Source organism: Dipteris shenzhenensis, chromosome 9, assembly GCF_047967505.1.
Source record: "Dipteris shenzhenensis isolate YYH24624 ecotype China chromosome 9, Dip_SZ_1.0, whole genome shotgun sequence".
Classification (NCBI taxonomy): Eukaryota; Viridiplantae; Streptophyta; class Polypodiopsida; order Gleicheniales; family Dipteridaceae; genus Dipteris; species Dipteris shenzhenensis.
The window spans coordinates 39,832,858-39,846,526 of record NC_141604.1 but is presented as its reverse complement, the minus strand read 5'-3'; the positions used below and the strand labels follow the sequence as shown (position 1 = coordinate 39,846,526).

The window sequence follows — 13,669 nt, the reverse complement described above, 5'->3', positions numbered from 1 at the left end:
ATGGGCACATCTTAAACTATATAAGATTCCTATGGACTTTTAAAGCAAGATGGGATTTCATTCTATCGCACATTAAAAATAAGTTTTAGGGAAGCTTGTATTGAATCTATTTCATTTCTCGTTGGTTCCTTCTCATATTGGAGAGAAGTTAAACTATATCTTGCTTCCCTCATAAATTCCACCCGACTTGGCTTTATTTGAAAGTAGCACAAATGATAACCAAAGATAACTTATATTGCACATGGCTTACCTCATAACTTCCACCCGACTTGGCTTTATTTGAAAGTAGCACAAATGATAACCAAAGATAACTTAAATTCACATGGAATCAAATATCATCATAGTATTTGAGTAGACCCTTAGGATGCTCAAATGTACGGTTTTAGTTGTATTGAATTAAAGAAAATGGCCAAATGTTAAACAATATTTACCCTTCCTGAAATTGTGGAAACCAATGACCATTTCTCATCAATTCTTGGGTCTTAGTTTAAAACCTCATTTATGATAAATCTCTTAACTTTTAAGCCCTTAAGTTTCACATTAAAAAAAACAAGTCAGTCGCTAAAGAGAGTAAAGAATGACAATCAACGCACAAGTACAATGTGGAAACTCGCGTGCAAAACCCTTCATTAAGCTCAAGAGAGTTTAAACATCATGGTATGAAAAAAGCTCGGAGAATGTTCTTGAACCAATTGCTCAATAGAATTGCCTCGGTATAAGTTTGACTCCGTTTGAATCTGCACCTCACCCCATAACGTCTTTCCGGATTTGAATCCGTTTGAATCTTCATCTAACAAGACTCCTGCTTAGATTTATATATCGTGAAAAAAACGATATATCATAACAATGACGAAAAGGATTTCAGAACGTCAGTGATGTAGATCGAGAGGGCATTCAATGCTTGAAGCGAAATGGAGAAATGGGCTTCTCTTTATAGAAACAATTTTGCATACAATTTGGCCCTCTGTGGGCACTTGAAGTAGTGAAACAAGCGAGCGAAATAATGGGCACGCCTTCGATCATCAATAGACCTTGGATGATTCGGCAATGAGCCGCATCACTTTCCTCTATAATAGACGAGGACGACGAGCGGGGTTGGTCAAAATTTGCAGGCCAGCTGCCCTCATTGATGAACTCTACCGGAGCGAACAATAACGTCGTACCGGATCAAGCAAGAATATTATTACTGCAACCAATAACCTCCTTAAGCTTTTCTCCCAGAGCTCGTGCCAAGGGTGGAGGTACAGCATTCCCAATCTGACGATGCTTACATTGAATGTTGCCAACAAACCTGTAGCTGTCAGGAAAACCCTGAACATACGAAGAAAATAACAAGATTGAGTATTTTACTTTTTTTGCAAAAAAATAACGAGATTAGTTTTAATACGGACAACAGAAAAAATCATATCCCTGATCAAGACATCCAACGCAATTCAACCGTGGATGGACCCGACTTTCTAACAAACATTCTAGAGACCGTGGAATCAAATGTGCTGAGGCCGAGAGGAAGCAAGACCAGTTCAACAGAGCAGAGCAGACCAGTCAATAGAGCTGGACAGATTCTGTGAACCCTTGCACCAGCCAGTTCACGTAGTCGTCCAACTCCAGAAAGAAAAGTCCAAAGCTTGAGATATTCGTCAACCAACTCAACCAACTCAAGAACGACATTTAAGTGACGGGTGAGTTGTTTAGGCCCTTGAACTACGAGGAAGGATTCGAACTCTTGAGAGGCAAGGCAATCACCAAAAGCTGAAGTCTTTGACTATGCATTGATTCAGGCAGGCGGCAACCAAAAGCCAAAGAAGTACCTTAAGTATTCAGCCAATGGACCATATAATGGCCTGCTCAAAAACAAAGGCACCACAAGGAGCAGCTACATTGCCTAGGCATATCAAGCGACAATCAAGTCGGTCCAAATGCTATGGAGGGACAAATATTCTCTTCAAGTCAAGGAGTACCTTAAGAGGGAGAGTAACTCTGTGAAAACTCTCATCTGAGAAAAGGCAACTCACCCCCCATTGAGATCTCTCCGATTCTCCTCAAGATTTCTATGCTTCTCCAGCATTCGCTTGCTCTCATGCCAGCCTATGAGAACTAGGGCTGCTCTTATACGTTGCTCTTCTACCTAACAATTGGGCAAGTTATTGTCTAAACCAGACAAATCCACGGTGGACTGAAGGCTTTGGTGGCCACATCTAAGACCTGATTGAAGGAACGGGTGGCCATCACATATTCTGTCAGCCAGATCTAGCCAAAATGGCTATGGCAGGCACTGCCAATGGTTGAGCCCTGCCTGCCTATTATGGCTTCTCATTGAAAGCAACCCTGCTCAGCCATAAAGTTGCCAGCAAATTGGAACTTTCTACCTGCATTCTGTGACAAAGCACATTCGTGGCGCTCAAATGCAGCAAACCTTTGTAAACAATCCCTCTTGTGGAACACTAGTTGAAAACTTTTTGGTGCTTTGAGAAGTTAAACATGGTGAAGAGATTATACATGGGTTCATCATAAAGCATGTGTGGCTCATATATCTTTGAAGACACTTTATCATGTCAACAGACATCACATGTATGTCTCTTAATAAACAATTTTGAATGTACAACAAAACATGACAATTGCAGGAAGACCAGCGAGAAAATAACTACCTGTGAGCGAGCGCACTCACGAACTGTGACAATGCGATCCTGCTCTGGGTGAAAACACATCCCAACTTTACCCATGGGCTGAGGATCTGTAACTGATGTCGGAAAATTACCATCCCAATCAAGCCTTCCATAAAGACCCTTCCACTGATTATGTCGGTCTGCTGTATTTGGTAGACACCAAGGAATCAGATCAACCAGTTGCCCAGTTGACAGCTTCACCTGTTGAGCAAAAATGATCAATCTCTCTCTCTCTCTCTCTCTCTCTCTCTCTCTCTCTCTAATGAAAAGAGGACAAAACTGGAGTATTATCAAGACAACATAAACCCTTCATGTTGGTCTACATACATGTCCATGGAGGCCTCTGCTCAGCCCTACATTAGCACACCTATTCCCCTTCTCTATCGCAGAAATATAGCCAGGTTTCGCACCAGATCTCATACGCTTGCTATAGAGAAGGGAGCTTGGATGCATCAGCCCAGACACGCCAGAGTTTGTACTCTCTGCAACTTGCAGTCAGTTGAGACAGAGGCACATGTGGCTTTACAGTGCCCCCGATATGCACATATCAGGGAGGACTACCAGCAGATACTGGAGGACTCCACTCAGTTGACATCAGTTCTCTCTACTGCCTCTCCGGCAGCATTGGGATTATTTATCACCAGTCTTTTTACAGGAACTCATAGATTACTGACCCCCTCTTTTTGAGGAGACTCTTTACATTGTATTGAGATGGTCCCATGGGTCATTTTTGGCCCCCCGTGAGCGTTAATAAATTATACTTCTCTCTCTCTCTCTCTCTCTCTCTCTCTCTCTCTCTCTCTAATATGTGTGATTTTGTTTTCTTGTAGGGGATGGGCAGGGACACACCAGTCTTCACTTCATTGGAGACTAAGGGACAAAAGGTCAAGAAATGTAAATGATTGCTATGTGAGCTTTAGAATGGTCACTGATATGGTTCATAGCATGCAACCACGAGGAGTACTTAATCTAGAGAACAAGAAAGGCACTCACTCAGCCAAGTTCCGATAAAGTAATTATGAGCCAGGAAGGTGCATGTCAGCCAATATATCAATCACATCAATGCAAACCCAACTATCCTTGTCTACCCTAATGTCTGCCACATGTCAACGTGAAACCTTTGTATTATTGTCCACTCTCTTTGGCCTAGAAAACATGGTTGCACCAGAAAGGGGAAGGAATGCATGATCCATCTGACTGCATCACAGTCAAATGCTCTTCCTGTGCATTGGTAACATGCACCAACAGACTATGAACATGTACAGCAACACTGATTGGTTGCCAACTTTACTCCAATCATTCTAAATCTGACCCCTAGCCATCCAAAGTGAACATCTTTGATTCGCCCACAGAGAGAATCTTCAAACCATAACCCCAACCAGAAACACAAATTCCCCCTCTGCATGCATGCACCTATTAATGCTGCATTAAGCTAGACCCATTCCAAGTGCTAACCTCAAAATACTATTGCCTTCTAGCTTTACACACCCCACTTCCAAGTTAAAAGGCATGTGACCAGCTGTGTGTCTTTATAAAAGAAAATGTGTGTGCGTCTTCCAAAAGTCAACAACTTAGATAACAGATACTCCAATTTAAACAGACTCACTTGTATTTGAAAATTCATTATTTATGCTGCATGCACACTAACCAATCATATTAGTGGTTTCCCTGAGCCGCCTGACAAGAAAGCCATTCATGCAAAGACATAATGGATAAGGTTAACAAGGTAATACCTAGATTACAGACTTATTTATCAACCCCATAATGCTTGCTTGCATTGCCTACTCTATTTTAAGCTGCATTGATTAACTATAAGCATAATTTGTGTTTGGATGTGTGTGCATTGGGTGCACATATGAACATGTTGTGTTGTGTGTCTCAAGCCCTTCTAGTCCTTGGAGGTGTATTCCTAGAGGCCGAACTTTCTTTACTTACTACATCTTCAAGTACCATATCAAGAACAATATTCCTATCATTTTATGTGAAATTCATGCATGCACATTTGTGTGCACGAGAGCTTTGAGCGCAGGGGTGTGTGTGTGTGTGTGTGTGTGTGTGTGCGCGCGCGCGCGATGGAGGAATGGGCACAAGTGCTTTCTTCTATAGGAGGGGCTGGTCTTTGTCTCCCCCTGCTGTCAATGGTAGAATGGGCCTTCAAATAGGCGGGAACCCAGATGCTGACCGACCAGCCATTTGGCTGACTTAGATCTGGCAGATGACCAATCTGTCTTAGACATGTCCTAGAACAGGCCAACTAATTGACCTGACTGAGCTAAAATCCCCAATCTTGCCCTCTATCTGGCCCTTTGCTGGGCTGTACAACAGCCCCAGCCTTGATAAGCCGCGCAGATTGCCGTCCATGTAGGTTTCCTTATTCTCCATAGTGTGCCAAAGTGGCACCAATACAAATGGCAGCGTCTCAATTACACATTTTGAAAGAGTCCTGCTCCTTGTCCTCCTCATATTGGGGCTCACTGTTAACACATGCGCACACTTTTTTTTTGGAGGAAACACACACCCACACTTTTTTTTTTGCGTGAAATCCAGTTGTTATTATATTATAAAGAACAGTAACAACTTCCAAGAAAAGGGACAGGCAGTTACAAGTATCAGAAGATATCTTTATATAACAAGAGGGCAGGATAATCTAGATCCCACACACGCACACAGGGACCATAAACCATTATGTTTGATATTTTGGATGTATGTATACAACCATTATTCTTGGTTGATCGTGTTGCCAACGTTTTGCAAGTGTAGAGTGAATAGTCTCAATTTTCCCCCCCTCTCAAAACCTTCTGTTGATACAATGACATTGTCAATCTAATAAAACCTTAGATCCTAGAGGTTAATCCCAAGGACATTAACAATGCATGGCATCTCTCTCTCTCTCTCTCTCTCTCTCTCTCTCTCTCTCTCTCTGCATGCATACAGATAGATACATACACATGGCACAGATGCATACATCAATAGATTGGCATTCCTTGCAACTGTAAATGATTGTCTACACAAATAATCAAAATCATGACATTACAAAGCAAACAGGGGGGAGATCACCAAATGTTCCTTCTTACCTTTTCTTCTGGAAGATCACGCCAATCAGCACCTGGTTGTTTTGGAATGCGCTGGCATCGGATGTGATTGAGCTCATTCATTTCTTTGGATATATGATCATAAAGATGGCTTTCCTGACCTCTAACCAACTTTTGAAACCATGATTGTGGAGGATTGCCATACTGCAATTGCAAAGACAGCGATGTGGCTATTTAATATGCTTCACTAAATTATCAATAGAAGAAAATCGTACAGTGCAAACAAATCAAAAAAGACCAGACTGTCCTCTTAAAAAGAATACTGCAGTTATTTTAGTATATTTCACTAATTTATGAACTGATGAAAATAGCATAGAGAAGATAGCATAGTGCAACAAATCAATGAAGTCAGGCTAACTCATCCACTTACTGCATCGAAAAGTCGCCTTTGTGAGCACTATACGATTGGAAATCCAAATGCACAACTTGCCCACAAAAGATGATTGTACTACTCCACTTGCATTAAAAAGCTAGTTTTGAACAGAAAAAACATACCGTTATTTCTGTCTTATCTGCACCATTGCCAACAGGAGGCAAGTCAGCAATAGTATCCCGAACAGTGATAGACCTTAGGGGAGCACCAGCAGCAGCATCTGACACCGCTGCATATTGCAGCCCTCCAGGCAACACAATTCTCAGTTGAGAGCTTGCAAACACGTGCCTTGGCTCTGGCCACTCTGGCAAAGTGTCACTTGGAGAAGCTGCCCAAATAAAAGCTCTTTTTCGAGACTGGGATACACCATAATTTCCTGCTTGAAGGACACCAAATCGGACCTGGTGCAGAAGAATGACATTAGGTATAAATAGTATGAATCTCAAACAAGCCGCACGACATGGAGAGGCAAGAAACCTTACCTGATACCCCATTTCAAGCAGTGAAGCCAAAGTAAGCCGGAAAGTCTGACCCTTATTAAAAGATACAAAATTCCGAACATTCTCCAGCAAGAAAAATCTTGGACGAAAATAATCCGCAAAGGAAAGAAATGATAAAATCATCTCGCATTGAACTTTGCTCCATGCTCTTTGATTGAAACGGTTCATCCCTGAGAATCCCTGCATAAATTACATCTTAATTGTTAGTGCAAAAACCTCACTAGATATGACAAACAAGACACTTGTTATTTGCCGTCATGTTACAATTTACCCGTTTTTAGAATTCCAACAATAGACTAATGGTAATTGCAGATCTTTTGTACACAACACCAAAACTTCAAATCACAAACTACACTTTCATGTCAAAACAATTTAATGTAGAGCCTTAGAATAAAATTGGTTTCTGTTTCAGCCTTTTTACAATGCACTACATCAAGGAGGAGACTCTCAAAGTGACTTGCTTAGAGAGACTCAAGGTGAACATACGTTGATCCGGCATGTTATGGGCTCAAACAAGCTTTTATGTGTGGCTTTACCTGACAGGGAGGGCCACCGCTGATGAAATCGACATCTCCAGGCATGGGAAGCTTGCCCTTCTTCTCCTCACTCAGTTGGAGACCTAACTCGTCTGCTTCAGGAGTAGACAAGCAATCATCCAAGTCTCCATTCTTCTCCATTATGCATCTGCAGACAATTGCAGCTGTTAGTTTGGAGGCTACATTTATGATTAAGGTAGGAAGGCAAAAGATAAAAGAACTATGAGCCATATGGCTGAGGATGAGGAACTTGTTTGTGTAAGGATTGGTTAGTCTGGGATGGATTAGAGACTTGGCCCAGTTCACCTTGAAAGAGATGAACCACAGGTAAAAATCCATTTACAGTATGTATAATGACTCCATACACTTGCATGTAAATCCAAATTCCAATCTAAAATCCTCAAGTTTCAATATATCTTCCCCAAGCAAACATTTTTGAACAAGGGACAAAAGAGCACCTTAAAATAACGTTGCAATTTTCACAGAAGACCTCAGATTCAGAGTGATTAAGCTTGAAGGCTTCAGCAGCTGGATGCTCGTACTCAATAGCCCACTTTGACAAGCTAGCACCTGAACACAGAGAAACAGTCAGGTCAGGCCATCATGGAAAGAACTTTGAGCAGTGCAGAAAACAATTACAGACCGTTCAGAAAGTACCTGACTGACGCAGACCCTCTGACAAACCTCCACAACCTGCAAATATGTCAAGAGTGGAAAGGCAGAGTTCAGGCTTTGCAGAGGACTGCTCTTTCACTGGTTCTTCACTTTCAATGGCCTTTCCCTTCCTTTTAGCAATAGAAATCTCATCAACTGCCACTTTTCCCTTCATTGTAGGGTCCTTCAAAGAGCCAAGCTTTACATTTGCAGGTAACTGCAAGGCCATAGTCAAGATGAGAAACTTCATCACCGCCTTTCGACAAAACGTACATTATTTATCAGCTAACATAGAAAAAGACGACTGCTTCATTTTTTGTTTTGAGTGCTCTAAAGTGACTGTTACATACCTGCTTGATAGTACCCTTCTTTGGATCAAAGATACATGTGCAGAAAAAAATATGATTGAAAGTTTCATGTGCAGGAACATCTGGCATATACGACTGCTTTAGTACTTCACACTTGCCTACCACTGCATCAAGCCCTACTTCAGCTGTTTCTTCACTGTAATAAACCTGCAAGTACACGAGGGACCACATCAGTTAAATATGATATAGAAGAGCTTAACCAGCAGATCAATAGCATTCACAGGACATCATGATCACTGTTTGCAAAGTCATTGCAGATCACCTCTCGCATATCAGCACCATAGGCCTTGTCAGATCCAATGTCTTCAGGCCTGTAAAATCTTCTCACGGAGAGATGTACATTTTTGGGATTGAGTTGCTTTGGTCCTTTACCAACTTTAATATCTAAGAGTTGGCAGACTATAAATGCTCGTAGGCCCTTGTTCCTGCCAGACTTAAATTTTGCAATAGGCTCACTCTCATCTGAAAGGGGTGGGAGTGTATCTGGACTGAGATACAAGAAACTGTTAAGGTAGTAATCTAGCCCTTGATATCTGATCCCTTCGTCATTCCGAAGCATTTTCATTGATTCTCTCTCTTTATTCTCAGCCCTAAGTTTGCAGGCATGGCATGTGCCATTCCCCTGAGCCAGAGTATCATAAGGGAGGCTTAAAAATGCCCCTTTTTCTGGGCAATAAACAGCCCTACAGAAATACTCTGTGGGCAGGCCTTTTTCTTTTCTCTCTTTAGCTCGAGCTCTCTCAGCCTCATCGTCGGCAGCATTTGCTCTTCTGGAAGTATGATCCCAAGCACGCCTTCTCATCTGCACTGCAGCACTCCCTTTCACTTCTGCCAGTTCAATGTCAGTACAACGATCAGTCAAGAAGACCTCTCGTGGGTCAGCTGCATTTCCTAGCACCGTCTGTATACCCCTTTCAAGAAACCTCCCATGAAGACACTTCAATCCATTCTTCTTTTCATACAAGTATTCTACCAAGAGCATTCCAGGCAAAGGCTCTCCTTCTTCGTCTTGTTCTTCAACTTCGACAAGAACAACTCTTCCAGCTGAGACCTCCTCAGACATGACATGGGCCTTTGAATACACTGATTCCTGAGTAGGAGTTTGTCCTGTTGGTTTTGTAAGCCATTCTACCTTCAACTTCGTTCTTCCTTGGCTTGGTTTAAGTTTACTTCCGGTTTGCTTTTTATTGCCCAAAACAAAAATGGTCTCTTCTTCATTGTCACTTCCTTCCAAGGCTTCCTCTTGCTCCACAACCTCTGTCTCACCATTCCCATCCACAGTTCCCTCTGACTCCCCACCCTCTGGCACTGCACTTGAATAGAACTCACTCCAAATGCGATGTATCAGTTTTGTGGTCGTGGCTCTCATGGGCTTGGGCCGGGTTCCATCTGGATGAAGACCAGCCCTAGGATTCAGATTCCGTCCTTTTTTAATTAATTTCTTCTTGGTCATCAACAGTTTTACATGGTGCTTTTGCTCCATCATGGAGGCCAGACCAGTGATGAAGGCACACCGCTTGATGGTCTCATCGGGGTACTCGGAAAACTGTTGCAGAATAATCTGCCCATGAACCACCACATACCTTTCAACCTCCGCAATCTTGGAAGAGATGAAGGTAGGCTGGTCCTTAGGGGTGTCCACCAGCCGCTTAGCAATATCAGTAAAGGACAGGCGAGAGACACGGGACTCTTCTTTCAGCATGGTAATGATTTGTATGGCAAGGCAGGCGGTCTTGAGAACAGGGGCATACCACTTACGGTATTGAGAGGATGGCTGACCAAGCCTGTACCAGGCACCATCAGTGCGGATGGAGATGAAGAGCATGGAAGCTCCAAATTCAATCATCCATTCTTTGATGGAACTGAGGTAGATCCTGATGCCATCAGGGCCGGAAGCATCTGATTTGGAGGACGACATCCCAGAGCCGGCATTGTCATCCAGGCAGTAGCCACTGCCATCATCTTCTGTCATGATACCAGAGCCGAAGACTTCCACATCGGTCTCTGTACCAGGCAGCATGGGGAGAAGCTCCAAGGGGACAAGCCTGGAATCACAGTTGTAGAGAGCCCAATCGTGCAGCATTCTGCGGGGGAGCTCTTCGGGTGCAATGGCAGACACATTCTCATCGAAGAGGACATATTCATCCATCTCTTCTTCATCTGCCTTGTAGAATGCAGGCTGGGGGTAATCCGAAGCAATTTCATCCTCATTGATCTTGACATAGAATTTGGCTTTGTTCGGCATTGAGGGCTGCAGCTGCTGCTGATGGTGGCGATGCTGGGATGAGGCCTTAAGATCTTCTTGCTCCTGGAGGAGGCGTGCAAGCTTCTCATCCTCAGAGATGGCGTCAAGGGAGGAGGGAGCAGCAGAGGCATTGGAGGAAGAGACAGGCTCTCTGATTTTAAGTGAGGTACCCGAAGATGGAAGGGACTGCAGGAGGTGCTCCTCCTCACGTTTTCTGCATTCTTTCTCGAGTGCTACCAATGCAGGGAGGCCACTGAAGAGCTGCTGGCCGGAGGTAGCGCTTTGATCCAAGCCGGAGAGCTGCGAGACGATGAATTCGCCCTGAGAAATGAAGTAATCACGTGAAAAGAACTGGGAGGAAAAAGGCCTACTACTGTTGGAGAGGAAGGAACGCAAGAGCTTAGCAGAGAGATCATCAAGCGCCATCTCCGGATCACCTCCATCAGGCTTGGAGAGAGCTCTGTAAACCTCCACACACACCATAGCCTTCTGGTAGAGAAGCTCGAAGAGCTTCTTGTAAGCTCCGGCAGGCTTCACACAGTGATACTCCGCCATATCCGAGCTCAGCCAGAGCGCAGCTTGCCCTTCCTCGTAGCCTGCAATCGACCATGATTCCACAGGAAAGCCCTCGCACCGGATCCCTTCCTCTTTGGTTTCAGGACCTGTTGCTGGAAGCACCAGCCCCGTCGCGTACAGTGGCACCACTCCCACCAGCTCCATCGCCATAGCGTTCCCTTCCTCGTCGTGCACCATGAAATCCAGTAGCCTTCTCTGCGGCAGCTGCTCTTGCTGCTCTCCTCCCCCCGCTGTCAATACTATCGCCACCTCCTCCCCCTCCACCACCCTCTCCGGCTTCGCCTCTATCATGCAGTCCTTCTCGTTCAGTCGCACCCTCTTCTCCCTCAAACATTTCGCCGCTGCCGCTCGCTTTGGCCTCCTGCTCCTCCTTGTTCCCTCCTCGTCTCCATCACCACAGCCTTCGCTTTTCTCCTCGTCCCCGTTGCCTTCCTCCTCTTTCTGTTCGCCCTCGCCTTCGACCCCGTCCTCCCCCTCTCGGGATCGCTTCCCGTTCTTGTTCTTCTTTTCCTTCGGCATTTTTCTCTTCTTCATGGTCGCCTCGTTGCCTTCCGATCCATTCTCCTTACATTTACCCGTCTCCGCGGAAGCCTGCTTCTTCACGCCGTTATCCGATGCCGGCCTTTTCTTCACCTGCACCTCCTCGTCGGCGGGTTTGCTGGTCACGATCCTTCCCATGTATTTCAAGCACTCCTTCCATGTTCGAAATTTCTCACCTGCGCAGCGTTTAGGAGCACCACTAGTCAGAAAGACAGCGCGAGTGCCGGCGCGCGCATTACGCTGGACAAGATGTGCACTGAAATCTTAAGTTCACTCGGAAACAAGCAACACACCGTAAAGAGTCACATTGTTTACTATAAAAAGGCGTGATTGAGCGAAATAATCCCCTTCTAAACAGCCCGTAGAAAGCACAACACGAGCTAAGTTGAGCTCCCCCTCTCTCCCTCCTCTCTCATACGGATCAACCACAGCGAAGCGAACGACGAAGTAAAGCTAAGCGCGCACGCTCTCTCTCTCTCTCTCTCTCTCTCTCTCTCTCTCTCTCACTCACACACACGGAAGGATCACCACAAGTAAGAGAACCTGAAGGCGCGACGAAAGTGCGGCGGATGCGACCGTTGGAGGCGGTGGTCTGGAGCACGGTGCCACCTTGGAGCTGCCAGTGGGAGAGGTCGAGAGCGGTATCGGCGGCAGCCATGGAAGCAAAAGGAGCAAGAAATCAAAAGGGAGGAGGGAGGGAATTGGAGGGAAGGGAGGCTATGGCGATGGAGAAGGAGATACGGAGTTATGGCGACGGCGATGAAGATGAAGGTGGAGATAGAGATGAAGAGCTCTGGCGATGGCGGGACGCAGCAAAATGTGAGCGCCAAGTTTTTCAAAGAAGACCAAAAATTGAACTCCCCCGTTTATTGCCCTCTCGTCGAGAACCAGCTCAAGCTCTTTGTTTTTGTTTTAAGCTCTCGTTTTTTAAGTATCTCCCCTCCATCCCCCCACATATGTGACATGGATGCCTGGAGGCTCGTCCTCCTCTGTGCACTTTGTGTCATCTGGTGCTTCTGAGTGTTATTGCCCGCCCCATTTCCGGCCCACAGCCTAGATGCATTCAATACATTTTGAGGACACTTCATCAGAGCGATGGCATAGGCTTCCTGCTTACATCGAGCGCCCCCTTCCATATGTCCATTCTCAACTTTTGGATTTGATTTCCAGAAAACGTTTATGTCTCAGCTTGCATCTTTCAAAAAGTTGGCACCTTCTCTTATCTCAACTTTGCCCTACAATTCCACAGTCTGATGCCTCCATATAATGTCGATAGAGCCTCTAAATAGGCTATCAGAGATGTGCCGCCACTCGTTGATTACAGTCGTTGGATCTCCAAACAGCCATGCACGTGGCTCCGCTCTAAGCATCCTAGTGTTCAACACAGCACGTCACTTTTGACTAAGAAACTCAAGAACCCTCTCTCAGATTCCAAAAAACCATCCAGTTTTGTGCGGATTAAGCGAATTGAGCGCGATGGTCTATCTGAGCTAGCTATCGGTGTTCAATTCCCTTGGAAAACCCCCTGTTGTCCCCAACGTAGGCGACAAGCTCTCGTAGATGGCCATGTGTGCATGTGGGTGGCTGTGTCAATAGTGGCTACTCAAGCTTTCCATCTCAAGGAAGGGACCCCAGCTCACGCTCCCTACTATATCACAAGGTCGCCATTTGAGAGTGACCTCTTCCTCCTCCCTCCCCCAAGCCAACTTACGAAGTAGGGAAACAACTAGAGAACACCTTTCATGTAAGGAAAAATGGTGAGAGGTGAATGCCAAGGTGAAAGGTGGACTTCGACAAAATCACATGACACATCAAATTAGAGGTTTCGTGGAGACGATTGTGTGATTTACCATGGTCCTCAAGTGGCCCTCAAAGTACAATTATGAAAGGGGCTTGATGTAATGGCTAGATGCATTTTCAGCTAAATCACTATCCCTATTCACTTCTCCACTCTCCCTAATTAAATGTCACTCGCCCCCCTTTCGCAATAACCTATCCTATGCATTAATTAATTCATTAATTAACCTATCCTATGCTCCCTCCCTACTCTCTCCCTCTGCTCTCTCCCTACTCACCTCCTCCGCATCTCTCCCTCTGCTTCGTCCTCCCTTCGCTTCCTTTG

General features: G+C 44.9%; 1 protein-coding gene across 1 annotated transcript; it reads right to left on the bottom strand.

Annotated features, from left to right (window-relative positions):
• Positions 1-640: 640 nt before the first annotated feature.
• On the bottom strand, positions 641-12,426 carry LOC147898626 (DNA (cytosine-5)-methyltransferase 1B-like). Its single transcript, XM_087378898.1, has 11 exons — positions 12,091-12,426; positions 8,449-11,723; positions 8,169-8,333; positions 7,822-8,035; positions 7,623-7,734; positions 7,165-7,312; positions 6,611-6,808; positions 6,251-6,529; positions 5,738-5,899; positions 2,646-2,864; positions 641-1,311 (listed from the first exon to the last, which is right to left on the bottom strand). The coding sequence occupies exons 1-11, from the start codon at positions 12,203-12,205 to the stop codon at positions 1,168-1,170; spliced, it is 5,031 nt and encodes a 1,676-aa protein (XP_087235024.1). The 5' UTR covers positions 12,206-12,426; the 3' UTR covers positions 641-1,167.
• Between the last annotated feature and the right edge of the window lie 1,243 nt (positions 12,427-13,669).

What these genes read in the sequence shown, in the direction of transcription:
- LOC147898626 (XM_087378898.1), bottom strand. Translation starts at nt 12,205, where the DNA reads ATGGCTGCCGCCGATACCGCTCTCGACCTCTCCCACTGGCAGCTCCAA. An exon ending in AGAGGGTCTGCGTCAGTCAG is followed by an intron (nt 7,735 to 7,821) that starts GTACTTTCTGAA and finishes CTCTGTGTTCAG; the next exon opens with GTGCTAGCTTGTCAAAGTGG. An exon ending in GCGGTGGCCCTCCCTGTCAG is followed by an intron (nt 6,809 to 7,164) that starts GTAAAGCCACAC and finishes TAATTTATGCAG; the next exon opens with GGATTCTCAGGGATGAACCG.